The 16,959-nt window shown below is 37.0% G+C and overlaps 2 protein-coding genes and 1 pseudogene across 2 annotated transcripts; 1 reads left to right on the forward strand and 2 right to left on the reverse strand.

Annotated features, from left to right (window-relative positions):
- Positions 1–2,595: 2,595 nt before the first annotated feature.
- Positions 2,596–9,378, forward strand: LOC113310017. The gene is made up of 14 exons (XM_026558552.1): positions 2,596–3,377; positions 3,550–3,636; positions 3,739–3,842; positions 3,990–4,040; positions 4,480–4,651; positions 4,759–5,076; positions 5,548–5,751; positions 5,873–6,379; positions 6,478–6,687; positions 6,966–7,154; positions 7,311–7,483; positions 8,050–8,202; positions 8,292–8,373; positions 8,477–9,378. Exons 1-14 carry the CDS (start codon positions 2,877–2,879, stop codon positions 8,864–8,866), a joined length of 3,141 nt encoding a protein of 1,046 aa, XP_026414337.1. The 5' UTR covers positions 2,596–2,876; the 3' UTR covers positions 8,867–9,378.
- Positions 9,379–9,510: 132 nt separating this feature from the next.
- LOC113307634 (vacuolar protein-sorting-associated protein 37 homolog 1-like) lies at positions 9,511–11,412 on the reverse strand. Its single transcript, XM_026556082.1, has 7 exons — positions 11,232–11,412; positions 10,845–11,033; positions 10,611–10,698; positions 10,343–10,382; positions 10,181–10,227; positions 9,968–10,088; positions 9,511–9,880 (listed from the first exon to the last, which is right to left on the reverse strand). Exons 1-7 carry the CDS (start codon positions 11,246–11,248, stop codon positions 9,717–9,719), a joined length of 666 nt encoding a protein of 221 aa, XP_026411867.1. The 5' UTR covers positions 11,249–11,412; the 3' UTR covers positions 9,511–9,716.
- A 697-nt stretch (positions 11,413–12,109) lies between these two features.
- LOC113307682 lies at positions 12,110–15,316 on the reverse strand (annotated as a pseudogene).
- Between the last annotated feature and the right edge of the window lie 1,643 nt (positions 15,317–16,959).

Genomic DNA, 16,959 nt, shown 5'->3' on the forward strand with positions numbered 1-16,959 from the left:
ACTTTGTCTCTGTGGGACCGACCTGTATTTGCTCTATCTACAATAGACGGCGTGCACTGCAGTTAGACATAGTCGTAGGCTTGTTTAAAGTCCTACCAACAATAACAGTCGGATCGTATAAGTTCTCATGTAATCCGATTCTAACAAAAAAAAGGAACAAAAAAGTTGGGCATTTTTTCTTATTGGAATCGGTTTACTCTATACACATGTAAAATTCGATTCCAGCATTACAACAACAATCGGTTTTTTATAAGTGCTCATGTAATCTGATTATTGACTAAGCATGTAAGAATTCAAAGGCTACCAATCGGTTTTTGTGGACACATATGTAATCCGATTCTAACGAAAAAAGTTATAGAAGAAAACGGTTATCCTGCAGTAACTGAATCGGGCTATGTGGACATTAACGTAGTCAGATTTTGGTTCAAATTTCTCGAACCAGAAAGACATTCATCACAATCGGGGTATGTGGACATGAATATCAACCGTTTCTAACTACAATCGGTTCACTCGTACATTAACATAATCCGATTCTGGTAAACCCAGAAAAATTTGATTTCAAAATTTCTAATTTCTAAACGATTGCATGTTACTAAAACCTAGTTTAGAGGATTGGGTTGATAGAAAAGTACCTGATTCGACCCATTTCCTCCTCTTGTGCGATAAAAGATCCTTCTTCTTCCTCAACCGTTTTCTTCGTTTTATTTCGAATTGCTTCAACAATTCCGGGATTATCCACACTAGGAAATTTCCTGTTAGTAGGATGCTTCACTCTTGCTTGTTTCGGCGACATTTATAGAAAAAAGAAGCGATTAATCGTTTTTGGATCGTCGATAATCGACGATGTTTTGATTTCAAAAAAAAAAAAAGAGGGAGAAGAAGAGGGGAGAATCGGTTTATATAATTGAAATTGAAACCGATTTTAGTTTTAGGTTTTATTATTAAGAGTTAATGGGGATAAATTTGTAGTATGGATATTTTATAGAGAGTAAATTGGTAAATTCATCAAATTGAGACACCGCTTAAACTTCTCTATTGGGTGGATGTGGAAATCTATAGGCCCAAATTAATCACTCTAGGCCCCAATTTAGCCAGGTTTATAAACTCACCCTAAATGGGATAATGAACGAGTATGCCTCAAAAATAAAATAAAATGAGTATGCCTGGAAATAGGTTTCCATTTTATTCCTAGTTGTTTTGATAGTTTGTCCAAATACTGGGCTTGGGCTTTCCCACTCATCCTACTTTGAAAATTTTATGAAGTTGGTAAGACCTATGATTGCGGATTAAGCTGGGCCCCATGTCCACCTATTAGGATCAAAATCACAACTAAAGCATTGACAAGCCCCCATTTCATGTTAAGTGGTTCATTCATAGACCGCAGGATGCATTTGTCAATCTTTACATCTTGACAGTGATACATCGGACGGTACATATTGAAAGGTATTGTGCACCCAACTTCATACAGCATGTGAACATAAGCTTATGGTCGTTGAAAACATCAATTTTTTTTTATCATTTTCATTTATTAACTCAAAAAAGATTCTTATTTCGTAAGGTCACGATCCTATATAGATCGATCAATGTACCACCGACCAAAATCGCAATCACCAAATCAGCGTATTTAAGGAAAGACTATTTACTGTAGCGTGGAATATCAAAATTACTACGACCGTTAAGAACGAAAATTACGTAGTGGGTCCAACACCTTGGATCCTGGTTTACTATCCGATTTGGACTTGTTGGGTTAAAAGTTTGCTTTGGCTTTTGTGTGAGTGTCAGACTCAAAGCACGTTACTTATTCCACTTCTTTCTTACAATAATTACGAAAAGACCCTCTATTAATTTCTGAGTTTCCAAATGCTATGTTGAGTATGTAAATCACTGGTGACTAATAATCAGAAGTTAGAAAGTAAGAGTGCTTCACGAGGGGTGCGAATATTGGCATGAGCTGATGGAACATCTACATGTTGAAGAAGTGTGAATATATTGTCATGATCAGTGTTATTATTGGAGAAAGAAACAAACAAATGCTGGATATTAAAGACTTATTCATGGAAACAGATGGAAGAAGACTTTTCTTTTTATTGGAGAAGAGTAGGATGGATTATCTTTTGGCATGATATTGTGTTTATCCTTTTGATTATGCAACGAACTGCATCCACTAATTACTGATCTACGTCCCCCAAAATAAAATTCTAAGAAGCACTGTAAGGAGCTCACTTCAAATAATTTTTTATTTGTCAGCATACTGTTAGCCGATGTCACTGAAGTACATCGAAAGAAAACAACACTAAAATTTAGTCCGTAATTCATTTAAGAAAAAACAAAAGGTCTAAGAGCCACTTGAAACAACTCGACTCATATAAAATGATAAGTTTCACCGTGTATTTCAGAACCTGCCTGCTCGCGCATGCGGCTACAAGTAATCAAAAGACCTCCCAGAGTCCCATGGTTGAGATTACGAAAGAAGCGCACGAGACCTTTCCATAGGGCATAGGTAAAGGATTTATGAAAGAAGGGCACAGTTGTTAAGACGAAACCTCATGTGATATGGTGGGTTATGTATTAGTATGTACTAGTAATAAGATTCCAAGGGTAAATTTGGTTATGAAATTAATAAACGAAATAAACACTGTACTCTGATCTAAACCAAAACAAATTACCAAATTAAGAAGAAGACACAGAGAAATCAAGAAAGTAAGAAAGAAAGAGAGGGAAAATCAAGCAACAAACCAGAAGAGATTCAGTGTTTTATGGCAGAAGAAGTTGTTACAGTATTCACAACTCCCACACTTCGAGTTTCGGAAGAACTCATAATGGCATCATTTATTGTTAATCTGCACCGCCATTAACAACATTTTCTTGATTCGAAAATGGGAAGAAATTCGACTTCTCCTCCAGACCCAGAAAATAACAGTGGGGATCAAGCAGGAGTAGTTTATTCGATTAGAGATAGGTTTAGGTTGAAGAGAAATCCTATTAATCATTCTGATAATATCAATAACGTTGAAGATGGAGGAGGAGGAGGAGATCGGAAAATGGATCGGCAATGGAGAAATCGATCTCATCATAATAGAATCGTTCGTAAGGGTTTTTCATTCAAGATTACCTATTTTTTATACGGTGCTGCTATTTTAGCTTTTTTGGTGTTTGTTGTTGGTTCAATCTCATTACAAACTTCAATTTCTTCTGTTTTTACTTCTGGTAGTGATAGAATTAGTATTTTTACAAGAAAGAACGGATTGAAATATGGAGATAACCTCAAATTTCTTCCTACGACAAAATTGTTACAAAGATTTGATACACAAGCTAGTTTTCTCGACCGATTAAGAACTGAATCCAGAGTTGCTATTCGTCCACCTCGATTAGCTCTTGTAAGTAACATTTCCTGTTTTGTTTCGTTAGTTTCACCAATTGATCACATTCAATAGATTAGATGTTATCCGTAGAACTGTAAAATTACTTTGATTTTTGATACATTAATTTTGTTATATTTATTAACTCTTTTTCATTCCTTCTTAAAACCTCTATTAATTTGACTCTCAGATCTTAGGAAATATGGATAAGGATCCAGTAACATTGATGCTTTATACAGTGGTGAAGAGTTTAAAGGAACTTGGTTACTCATTTAAGGTGAGTTGTCTTTTAATTTTATTGCTTACACTGACAAATTCATGTAGATTAGTTGGATATTTAAGGTTATACCAAGCTTGTTTCTCTTTTATACTTGTACAGATGTACGCGGTCGATGATGGTGAGGCTCGGCCATTATGGGAGTCGATTGGAGGTCGTGTTTCCATACTGGGTGCCAATAGCTCCCTCTATATTGATTGGTCAATGTAAGTGTTGTATATTAGGCTTTGTGTTATCAACTCTTGAAGTTTTGACGTTTTTATGACTTTCTCACTGCTCAAGATTTATCAGTCTGTTCGTCAACATTCTTGCCGGCTATATATAATGGTCACTTTGCTTCTGTTCTCTTACAGTTATGAAGGTGTTATTGTGAACTCTCTTGAAGCAAAAGAAGCTGTCTCAAGGTATTGTCCTGTCTGATTTAAAACTAGTTAGAATATTTTGAGTTGCTTTGGATGCAATTGGATGGGTAAAAATGGATCATCTCCCCCTCAGAATGCTTATGACCATAGGTTCATTATAATCATAATCTATCTGTTTGTAGTGAAATTTTAAAAATCGATGTTTCTTATCATTCAAAGGAGCAATGGCACAATAAATATTTTTCTCTTCTAGATATATTTTTAGTTACATCTGACACAAAGAAGTGGGACATTCATTTGGATCTTGTGTAAATTCATTTGCTACTTACAGTCACCCTGTGCTTGTTCCAACTATTGTATGACCTTGTTTTTTGATATTTCTTCTGATCCTTCGTTGTTGTATAATTTATATAGTGACAGTAATGGATTCTTTCTGGTAGTGTTCTATTTTCTATGGTAGTGAGTTTTTTATGGTATGCAGCATCATGCAGGAGCCTTTTTGTTCTATACCACTGATATGGATAGTGGAAGAAGATATACTTGCACGGCGTTTTGCAAAGTATGTGGAGATGGGTTGGGAGCATCTAATTCTTGAGTGGAGAAATGCTTTAAGCAGGGCGGATGTAGTCGTTTTTCCAGATTATTCTTTGCCGGTAATGCCCTTCTCATTGTTTGTGTTTACCGTAAGAGAATTTTGTTTCTCACTTCAATTGAATTAATTCTGACGAAACTAATCAACTAATGTACTTTCTTCTGTCAGTTGTTGTATAGTGTTCTTGATACGGGAAACTTCTTTGTAATTCCTGGATCCCCAGTAGATGTGTGGGGCGCAGAAACCTTTGCCAAGTCACATTCGAAATATCAAGCTAGGAAGGCCAATGGACTCGATAGAGATGATATGGTGATTTTAGTTGTCGGAAGTTCTTTCTTCTATGACAAGCTTTCATGGGACTATGCTGTGGCTATGCATACTATTGGACCGCTGCTAATGAAATTTACAAGGAAGGAGGCTGAAGTATCTTTAAAATTTGTCTTCTTATGTGGAAACTCCACTGATGGATATAATGATGCTTTGCAGGTATTTAGCTACCGATATATGCATTACATAGTTCGTGCCTTTGTGGTCTACTCCTTTTAACTATCACACTATCACATGGTTCCCCTCTCCCGTACTCTTTAATTTGCATGAAAGGTGAAGTACTAATGAATAACCTTTGAACTAGAGACTACATAATTTGTTTAATAATTAAAAGAGTTGAGGACAACTAAGTTGAGTTTTGTGCTGATGTTACTAATGTCGGAACCTAGACTGCATTCCAGCTATTATGAAGTATTCCTTTCTTTAATTCAAGTAATTATGTTTCCCCTTCTTCTCGTAAGAGCATTGCTTCTGCCATTAAGTTTTCAGATTCTAGGTTAGCTAGGAGGCAATTTAAAAAAGAAGTTGTACAATGTGTATTATAATCATCCAGTATAAGATTTGATCCTGGTATTCATTTGATTTATGATTTGAGTAGTATTTATTCTATGGAGTCTCTGATTGATGCAGGATGTTGCTTCACGCCTAAACCTTCCTCGTGGATCATTGATGCACTATGGTTTGGATGGGGATGTGAACAGTGTACTGTTAATGGCTGATATTGTTCTACATGGATCTTTCCAAGATGAGCAAGGTTTTCCTCCCCTACTGATCAGAGCCATGTCCTTTGAAATCCCTGTTATTGCACCTGATTTGCCAATCATAAAGAGATATGTGAGTTACTTCCATTCACCCACTCAATCTTATTTTTACTCTTAGATGCTTGGAACTTAATTAATTAAATGGTGTTTCAGCTGTAGTGCTTGCTCTTATGGAGAGAATTTTGACATTGCAGATTGTTGATAGAGCGAATGGTGTCATTTTCAGAAAAAAGGATCCTGACAGTTTGATGAGAGCCTTCTCACTCTTAATATCAAATAGAAAGCTTTCTAGATTTGCTAATATGGTTGCCTCCTCTGGAAAATTGCTTACGAAAAACATGCTGGCATCAGAATGTATAATTGGTTATGCAAAGCTCCTAGAAAATTTGCTCCATTTCCCCTCGGATGTGTTGCTCCCAGGTCCTATTTCGGAGCTTCATCAGCAAACCTGGGAATGGGATTTATTTGGGGAAGAAATAGAACAGAGAGGCAGGGAAGTTTCCAACTTTGATCAGAACGGCAGTTATATTAGAGGATCAAGCGTCGTGTATGCCCTAGAAGATGAATTTTCCAGCCTCAACAATGTGAAAAATAATTCAGAGGATGAAATAGATTTTCACGAGTTCCCTACCAAATTAGATTGGGAAGTGTTGTGGGAAATTCAAAGTAATGAAGAGTTTGAAAGGCGAGAAACAGAGGAGGTACGGTCATTTTTATCGTTTTTTTATTTCTTTTTCTTTCTATCTTCATTCTTGGTTGCGTATTTTAAAAGAATGTCGTTTCATTCCATGATATCTAGCTTGAAGAAAGGATGGAGAGAACAACGGGTTCATGGGATGAGATATATCGTAATGCTCGCAAAGCTGATAAGCTTAAATTTGAACCAAATGAAAGAGACGAAGGAGAGCTAGAAAGGGTAGGCCAGTCGCTGTGTATTTATGAGATTTACAATGGAGCTGGTTCCTGGCCATCCTTACACCATGGTTCTTTGTACCGCGGGTTGAGTCTAGTAAGTTTCCTGATATCATATTGACAAATATTATCTTTCTCTGTCGCTATAGTAAATTGAACAACTCAAATCCAGATCCTATGTTGCAACATATGTATAGTAATGACACTCTGTATGTTCCTCTAAGGCATTTGCTTAAAAATGATACCTAGTGTCTCCTACTTAAAGGTGGTTGTCTGTCTTTGGTGTTAGTGAAGAAGTAGACTAAGCTTTGCAGAAAATGCTTCTCATGTTTAAAATTGTTCTGGTTTTGAAACATCTGATGTTTTTGTTGCCAGTCTACAAGAGCATGGAGATCAAGATCTGATGATGTTGATGCAGTTAGTCGCCTTCCTCTCCTGAATGATACCTACTACAGGGATCTTCTTGGTGAGCTTGGAGGCATGTTTGCTATTGCAAATAAGGTGGATAATGTTCACACTATACCTTGGATTGGGTTCCAGTCATGGCGTGCTTCAGGAAGGAAGGTATATGTCATATCTTGTCTTTTCAATTGGTATGCAATACTAAGCACACTACTTTAAGCAGTTCATATAAGCTTACATACTTTAAAATCTAGAGCCGGAGAAATTCTTCTTTCATTTGTTGAGTAGCTGGCACTTTTTATTTTGTCTCGTCAACAGGTTTCTTTGTCAAATAAAGCTGAAACTGTACTAGAAGAAATTACTCTGGCCGAGCCTCAAGGAGATGTTATCTATTACTGGGCGCGTTTGGAGCTAGACAATGGAGTGGGAGGGAACAATGACATACTTACTTTCTGGTCTATGTGTGACATTATAAACGGGGGTCAATGCAGGTACAAATCTGTATGTTTATGATAAGATCGCTAGGAAGGGTCAGTATATTCACATGGTAGCCTTTTGAAATTGATTAATGAATGAATCATCTTAATCATTAAGTTTTGCACATATATGCTCCACATAGCCCTCAGATTGTTTCTTCTTCATTTTCTTCACGGTGGTGGCTTATTCAACTTGCAATTTCATTAGTCTGTCAAACCATTTAAAAGATTTCTTATTCCATGCAACTTATGCATCAAACTAGAGTAAATTCAAGTTGCAATTTCTTCACAATGGTTGGCTTATTCAACTTGCAATTTCATCACTCTAGCAAACCATATAAAAGATATTCTTCATATTCCATGCAACTTTATGCATCAAACTAGAGTAAAATTATCTTCAAAATTCTTTTTTCGTACAGTTTTTTTCGTTGGGTTAGTTTTTTTAATATTTACTTAGATAAATAATGTCTCATATAGATATAAGAATTGAAATCCCTGTTTGTGCTTCACTATGATTAGTGACAACATATTGTTAGATCTCCACATTCTAATGTAATTACACCTATTCTTTATTGACACAGGACGGTATTTGCCAAAGTTTTCCGCCAGATGTATGGCTTACCACCAGAAGTAGAAGCTCTGCCTCCCATGCCCGAGGATGGTGGTCACTGGTCTGCATTGCATAATTGGTTGATGCCAACACGTTCCTTTGTAGAATTTGTCATGTTTTCAAGGTAGAGTGTAGATACAGTTTTGCTTCATCTCACTTACATTTGGATGTCATGCATGTGTAAATTGACAGCTTTCTTTATCGAATCTGTAGGATGTTTGCTGATTCACTTGATGGCTTGAACAATGATATGAGTAACAACAATACATGTTTGTTAGGAACTTCAGAACTAGAGGTAATCCACCTATTATTTGCCAACTCTTGGTCTCTTAGATACTGCAATTAATATGAAACTTTATTGTTAATTTTATTTCTTCTCCGTGTTTGGTAACCTGCAGAAGAAGCACTGTTATTGTCGAATGTTGGAACTTTTGGTCAATGTTTGGGCATACCACAGTGCTAGAAGGATGGTTTACATTGATCCGAGATCAGGATCACTTGAAGAGCAGCACCCAATTTATCAGCGCAAGGAATTAATGTGGGCCAAGTTCTTTAATTTTACACTGCTTAAGAGTATGGATGAGGATCTAGCAGAAGCAGCAGATGACGAAGAACATCCGAGGGATGGATGGCTGTGGCCTTTAACAGGGGAAGTGCATTGGCAAGGAATTTATGAACGAGAGAGAGAAGAGAGGTACCGGCAGAAGATGCTTAAGAAGATAAAGACCAAAGAGAAACTTTTGGAAAGGCAGAAGAACGGTTACAAGCAAAAGACACTTGGGAGATAGTGAACTTCAACTGTCTGTCCAGAATCTAACCTAACATCAACTTTCGTCACCATCTACCAATTGTATTCTACAGCTAATTGAGAGCTCCAAGGAGCGAAATTAGAAACTTATGAAGGAGCTCATGCAGATTCGGAGGTGTGTGATTCTTTCTAACAACCTGGATAGATGATGCATGATTATAGAAACCTTGTTTGTGTCCGTTTTGTTTTTACTTGAGATACGTCCCAACAAGGTGGAGAGACAACAAAAGAAACTGGCCGGCAACCAGCATAGAGTAATTTACTTGTTCAGATCAGCAGATGCTGCAGGCCATGAGGTGTGAGTCAAGAAACCTCAGAATTTTTTTGTTTCAGGTACAGCAACATTCTTTTTTGTTTTCCGCTATTCAAACATTATTTAGTCACTGCGAAAGCTGTATTTTTTTTTCCCTCTTACATTGTATATTCAATCAACAATTTTAGAGGCAATGCAAATGAAAGTATGAGGCCATTTGATACTGGTTGGTTCATCCTTGTTTGGTTTTTCATGTTAATAGTAATACTCGCAGACTTCATAACCAGCCTTATAACCAGAATAATACAATATACTGAGTGATTGGTTATGGTGGTCATAAAATTCTTGATTGTGACTGAAAATAAGAGAGATGTTTCTAAAAAAATTTAAATACTGAAAAAAGTGAAACAAGAAATAAGGAAAAAGAAAAAGCAGCAGCAAGAAATTGTTAGCTAGTGTTCACCTAGTCCAGATTTATTAACTCCTGAAACATGAACTACAATTTATAGCAAAAGACACCAGCAGTACAAATGTAAAGTAACTTTTCAAAAATGTGGTATATACAGCATCCACAAGATCATCCAGGGAACGATGTCTGAGCTGCAAGATGAATAAGTGCTCGTCTTTGATAGGTCATGCGCAGCTTTTTACACTCTTGCACAAACATAGCAGGCTCAATCTCTTTACTAGTGAGCCGTCTTTGAAGGTTCTCAGTTTCATCTTCTGCTTTATGCATGGCTTCTGAAAATCCAAAATGTCATCCAGCGTCCTTTAGTTATAAACTTTTCAAGCTTTCAACCTTAAACACAGTGATCTAATTGTACTCACCTTGCAGCTCTTGAAGAAGCACGGAGGGAGAAAAACCCCTAATACTCTCTTCCTTTTGGCTCTCTAGTCTGCTTAGTTTCTCCAGGGCTGCAGCAAGGTCTTCCGTTCGAATTATTTCACACTGCCAACCCAGAAAAACCAAGATCACTGTCAGTAGTCACCTCTGATCTGTTGGTCAATACATGTACGAGAAAGTGAATATATGGAACTCACCTGATCTTTGAGCTCCAAAATGCGTGGCTCCTTATCTAAATTTCCCCCTGTTCACATTACAAAAACAAAAAGGCATTTATAGTGAATTAGATAACTTTTGCAATGCCTTGCTGACTAACAATCTTAATGTCCTTAAAAGCACAAGTGCTTCAAGATCCTTACTTGCAATCTGCAATGTTTCCTTCTGCAGTTCGTCGTATACCTAACAAGATATAATACAAGGCCAAGGAAAACAAGATACATCAGAGCCCATCACCAGCAGAGGTTGCATTCAATGAGCAAAGCTTGTTAATCATAAACAAGACGAACATAAAGATAACATATGAAATGCAAAAATCAGCATAATTATGGTTTCAAACTCCTACGTATATTTGAAGTTCCTTCTGCTCATAATAATAAAGTCCAACAAAATATCCTTTTTGCAACTTACATTGTTTTGAATCTTCACTTCTTCAAGTGAAAGTAAGAATTGATCGTACGCATTCTTGTCTGATTGTAGTTTCTCTATCTCGTCGACACTGCATGACAATCAACGAGAAAGTAAAAGTTCGACCAAATCAGTGTTTTACAAACTAAAAAACCGAAGACACATAAAATTCCATAATTGAAAATACTGAAAAGGAAATAGAAGACTGAAATACCAATTTTCAGCAAGAACCTTTACCTTTTCTTATTCAACAACTCCGTAATGCTTACAGAATCAGCCGGTGAACATTGGGAACTAGGCAACGACATCAGCGAATCCGAGAGTTGTTGGAGATTAAGGTGATTATTTGAGTTAGCTGATGTAGAGGGCCGATAATACAAATCCATTGGTGGCCTAATTTGTTCCTCTTGAGAACCACCAGTACCCCTATAAATAAAACCAAAATGTATGTAATCAAAATAAGAACAAAACCTAACAGACAAACCATCTAAAAACAACTTAGCTCACTTTGACTGATGAATAAGAGTATCAGAAGAACAATTACGTTTTGTTTACTATATATTGATACCATTCGAAATTAAAACTTTCACAATTGCCAAAACCCTAGAGAGTTTGAACGCTTACCAGAGATACTTGAACATAGTTGATTAAAATGGATTTGTCCAACGATTCAGACGCTTGTAGAAAGTGAAAACCCTGTGCTGACGGGAAACTCAAACGACGCACACCACAAAGCAGAGAGGAAGGAGATCGTGTTTATATATTTATAGCGCGAATTTGAAACTCCAAACGTTTTAGAGTTTTGTGTGGAGTGGAGACCGGATTCTCTCTTCTTCTTTTTTTACCGTGTATGATGTCATATCATCCAGGGGGTATTTATGTCATTCATGGTGAAAGTAAGAGAAGACGAGGTCCAAATGAGAGACTCCAAAGTGAGAGACTCCCACTTTGAAAACTCCAAACATCTTTTGTTATCTTTTAGGTTTCTCTTGAAGTGAAAAGACCAGCTCCGTCCTTCATTTGACATGTGATACTTGATGGTGCCTTGCTTAAAGTGCACTATCTCGAACAGAGGTGGGAGCTTGACTTTGAAGCACAAGTCAAAATGCAGCAATCTCACCATCTCCTATTGGCAGCTTTGAGTGGGAGATGATTATGCGTGGTTGCGTTGCTGTAATGTGCTTCCAAACTGAGCAGTCCTAAAAGGCTGATAAAATCTGTGGACCAGCAATCTGTGCAGCATTGTTGGTAAGTTGCCTGTAATTTGTAAACTGTTCCGACGGTAATAAAATGGACTTTCTTTCTTTAAGAGTCAGGCTCTGGCGGGGCATATTAAACAAGAACTGAACTTAAATGATGTATAGATATGCAATAGCAAGTTTTGCTTTAAATACGAGTTATTTTGTGGCAATTTGAATTGGTGAAGAAAACTTCATCTAAATTTAGGTGCAAAATTGTACTTGAAAAGTTTTCCACACAGCTGGAAATGAAATTAGTGAATATGTACCAACAAATATAATTTCTTTTATTACTGAGGACTGTTGTGACAAATTATTGTCTCATGGGAAATTTCCCTTGAGTGTAATTCCTAGTTTCAAAAGCTTTACAATTGAATCAGTCACTTCATGTAAGATTGAAGCCGTGCGAACTCTTTTCTATGCATTTTCTTCTTTATTTCTTGTCTGATTTCTTGATTTTGTTCTAATCTTTCTTCATGGGTTTCACTTCCATATGATGAAACGGCAGGGGACTGTGTGATATTCGTTATCATTTGTAGGGCAACACAAGGTTGATCAACAGGAATCTGCAGGTAAACAGAACACAGTGTACACAAGATTATTAGGACCGAATACATACCATATCCATTGTTAGTCGATAATTAATATATACGGATATGTTTCCAATAGATGATTTAATACGTGAAAAGATTACTTACAAAATGCCCAGCCCCTAGAATCCAGTAAAATTGTAGATTCTTGTATGACTTTGTAAATGCTTTGGTAGCTTTATTGCTGCCCTTATCATCCTGACAGTAAAGAGGAGTTCTGTCCAAGCTCAGGAAATTTTTCAGCCCTTCCCACCTTAAAAGTATCAACAATCAATTTAATCAGAAACATGTAAACATTGTCGCATAAACTATCAGTAAGCCAGAGATAGAAACAGAGAGGAAGTACTTGAGTTTGTTAACCCATGCTTCAGTCCCCTTGGTTGCACAGATAAGATCAAGCTGCAAACAATTTGGAAAACGTGAATACTGATAACTTGATTTAAGAAATATACTAGTGAAAAGTAGATAGAACATGTGGTACTTGTTTCAAAAGAATAATTTAGCATTATGTACCTGCCCATTGTATATTGTCACATTGACCCCTTCAGCTAAGAGCATATCAACCTGCTCAACCCACAACAATAGCTCTCTTCATATGAACATCTGAACATCGAAATTCCTAGTTGTAATAAATAAAACTTGAGAAATGTTATTTGAGGAACATCTATATTACCTCGTTGATCCTTGGGGTCATGAAATCACCTTCAAAAGCAGTGAAAACAATCGATTGTCCTCCCCAGCTGAAATGAGGTGTCAGAACAGCATATAAGCAGATGTAGATAAAGAGGAGTAAGAAATGTGTGGAACAAAAGTTTACAGAGGTGAACTAACTTACTTAACATTATCAGGGATGATTTTGAGCTTCTTTTTGATGATCCCATTCATGAAGCTAGCAAGATCAAAACTATTTCCTGAAGAAGATGTCTTCAAATCAAGGTATTTTGAGTACCTGTGCAAGGGTTCTTCTTTTGATGAATACACCGTTGCTGACAATGAAAGTGGGTCATTGGTAGAATCCAATAGGAAATTGTAAAAATCCTGCATTAACATAATACAGTATAAAGGAGGGTAGTAGTAGTACTGCTTTGTGCAAAAAAGATATCTGGATTTTAAGTAAGATCCCAAATACGACAACCTTAGGTGAGTGTCGCGCACTGGCGCAATAGGAAATCAGCCCAACTGCAATCTGGATTTAATTCAAATGGCAGGACTGATCGTCTGTGGGGTATAAAAGGAAAGTAATGTACCACCGAATTACAGTTCGCAATAATCAATTCTTCGAGTTTACCCCACGATTCAGTTGCATCTATTAGTTTGCCATCCTTAATTTGCTGCTTAATTTTCACAGCCATGGTATGAAAATAAAAGATATTATGAGACAATGATATTTTCAGAACCAGTTACGTTTTAGTCATGTTGAGTTCGAGTAAACCCTGACCTGTTCGATTTCTCTGCTGCATTTGTACCTAGGCATGATACATCTTTGAGTAGAGGACCCCATGAAAACTGCATTGGTTTGCATTTTTCAGACTAATGAATATGAGCAGATAACACTGATATAGATAAAACCAAGTGTTGCTTACCACATAATCTTCAGGAGAAATCCAGCTATCTCCCAAAGCAACACCTGTTTCCATATATTACTTGTGCTTAAAGAAGTAATTCAAATGACCAAAACCCGAATAAAGCATTACGAACACTCACGAAGTTATAAGAAAAGTAATCGATTACCACAAAGTTTAAGCTTCAGTTCATTGGCTTTGATTGCTTTAAGAGCTGATAATCCTAAAGTAACAGCAAATTTTCCTCCATAAGACTCTGCTACAATATACAAAGGGCTCTTTTGAAGTGTCTCATTTTTGTTGAAGAGTTCTTTCAATAAAGTTGTCAAGTCGGTTGCTGCCTCATCATCAGTTGTCACTAAATCTTCTCCACATAACTAAATCCACTTCCAACTGGATTATCCTGTAGAAACAATTACACCAACAAACAAACAAATTGTACTAATTCTAAAGACAAAATCCAAGTCAACTAAATAAAAAACATGTAAATTGAAAGAACTTGGAGATTCAATCACTTACTACGAACAAAAGATCTGCTTTCCTTAACCATGTTGAATTCCTTGGACTTAAATTTGTATCTAAGGGTCCAACTTCTTGAAAATTTCCTGTCCCAACTCCTGATGCACCCTTTTATCACAATTGAAAATTCAAAATTTTAGACTAAAACAATCAAATGAACCCATCTGAAAAACCATATAACTTTACGATAATGTAGCTGTGTACTTACAGGTCCGCCTTGTAACCACAGAATAATCGGCCATGGTTTAGAGGGATCTTCCACTCTGTATGGACTTCTGTAAATCCACCAAAACATATGACATTCTACAAATTACAAAGAAAAAAGAACAAATTAGTATCAACCAAATTTAACCAGTCGCTGCAGTCTCGGAATAGAATAAAATATAGAACTGAATCTAGAGAACGGCTAGTTAGTTACTGGGTCTGACTTCAACGTAACCCCACTGTTCAGATTCATCTTGCGTTCCACTAGTTTTGGAAATTCCTCCATGAGAGAGTGAAAGAGAAGATAAAACAAGAAGTAAAGGGATTAGACATGTGAGGAGTGTGAGGAGAGTAGTAGAGTTTTTCGCCATTGGTAAGGTGAAAATATCAAAAAAATCCACCCAAGAAATTTGAGCAGCAGAGAGAAAGAGAAAGTAATTTTTAATGAATAAGGGGAGAGTTAAAAGGAAATTTAGATTTTTAATGTATAAGAAGCAAACCCAAGCTCCGAATCAAAGCAAGGGAAGTTGGAAAACCTTTCTATGATTAGATTAAGTGACGAAACAAGAAAAAAAAAGTGACGAAAATTGTACTTGTACTCCACTTAAAACAAGAGTAGGCAGATAAAGTTGGTATTACTTCGTTAGAAGTTCCCGGTGAACAGTGGCTTTGGACCACTTAAAACCGCCTTCACATTCGGATAGGTCCCAACCCATTCTATGATGCCCCACAGGTGGTTTCAGTGCGATCTCATTTTATGTGAGTGGATTAGTTTTGGATTGGCTTACAACAACTATAATGATAGTTTTGGTGCGTCTCATTTAATGTGAGTGGAATAGTTTTGGAGTGATTTACAACCATAATTTGTCCTGGTACACTGTTATTTTATTTATCATTCACTATTTTTATATTAAAAAAGTAATATTAGTATTTATTTGAATAAAAAACAAGTCTCATCATTAACATTCACAGTATCATGATTCCAGATCAGGAAGTATACTATACATATCATAAAGTTTTTAACTGACTCTAAGTAATTAACTACAAAAGATAACCAAAAAAACCAAAAGATTGTTTTAATCCCACAAAATAACCCAAAAGACCAAAAACTAAAATTGTTTCAAAGCTTATCCAAAATATCTAGCGTGTCCAACCACAATCTCGTTCTAGGTAGCCAAATTACCTGTTTGGGCATTCCTTGGACTAAAAGGACCACCCCTTTGCATTCGTTGATTTATGTGCATCACATATCTACCAGTGGCTCGCTCTGGTCGAGTAGAAGGATGGGATCGTCTGTTTCTTTCTCTTGCAGGAGGATAGGTTGGCTATGGACATGCTGGCTCTGGTACTGCGGGCTCTAGTAATGCTGGCTCAGGCACATGATGGACTTGATTTGGAGGTTGCACAGCTTGACCCTGAGCAGGAGGATTAATCTCTCCATATCCTGCATTAGCAATAGCTGCCACTTCAGCTGCAATCCGCCCTACCACTGGACACAACATATCAAGCTGAGGAAAAGCGACTGCTTGAGGAATTGGAATGGTGGAAATCCTGCGAATCTCAGACCGAACAGGAACATGTATAACATTAGAATAGAATCCTTGCCGAACCCCCCAGTCACAACAAACCTATCCCCAACCAGATGTACTCATTCATCACAACATATTGACCAAATCGAGGGTGAGAGGCATGCACCATGCATCCTTCAGTGGTGCTCCATGTTTTACCACCTTCACAATTTACAGTCTCTGGAATGGCTCCTCTCACGTCACATGCAACAGCTTCAGCATCTACATCATCCTGACTATCATCTCCACTGGTATCGTCATCTCCACCACCTTGATTAAGACCACTTCCACTACCACCATCACAACCACCACTACCACTTCCCTCCCCATAAACACTATTTTGGAATATCCCTCATCATAAACACTTCTCCCCTCATAAACCTCTTCTCTCCTGAACCTGGATAATCACATATTAACCAAATCAAAACAATTGAATCACAAAAGTCAAAATTTAGAAATATACAGATATTAAATGATTCATCACCTGATTCAAAGTTAGAGACTCTCTCACTATCCCACTGCCTGAAAGGATCTGATCATACATCTGTTCAATCTTCACCTTGCGATTGTATCACAGACTCTCTCAGTGTCAGTTGAAGTTTCGAGTATAGTAAATAGCTTCTCGAACATATGGAAAAGCAATTCCATAAGGAAAACTAGAGATGAGATAA

The sequence above is a fragment of the Papaver somniferum genome, chromosome 9, assembly GCF_003573695.1.
Source record: "Papaver somniferum cultivar HN1 chromosome 9, ASM357369v1, whole genome shotgun sequence".
Taxonomy (NCBI): Eukaryota; Viridiplantae; Streptophyta; class Magnoliopsida; order Ranunculales; family Papaveraceae; genus Papaver; species Papaver somniferum.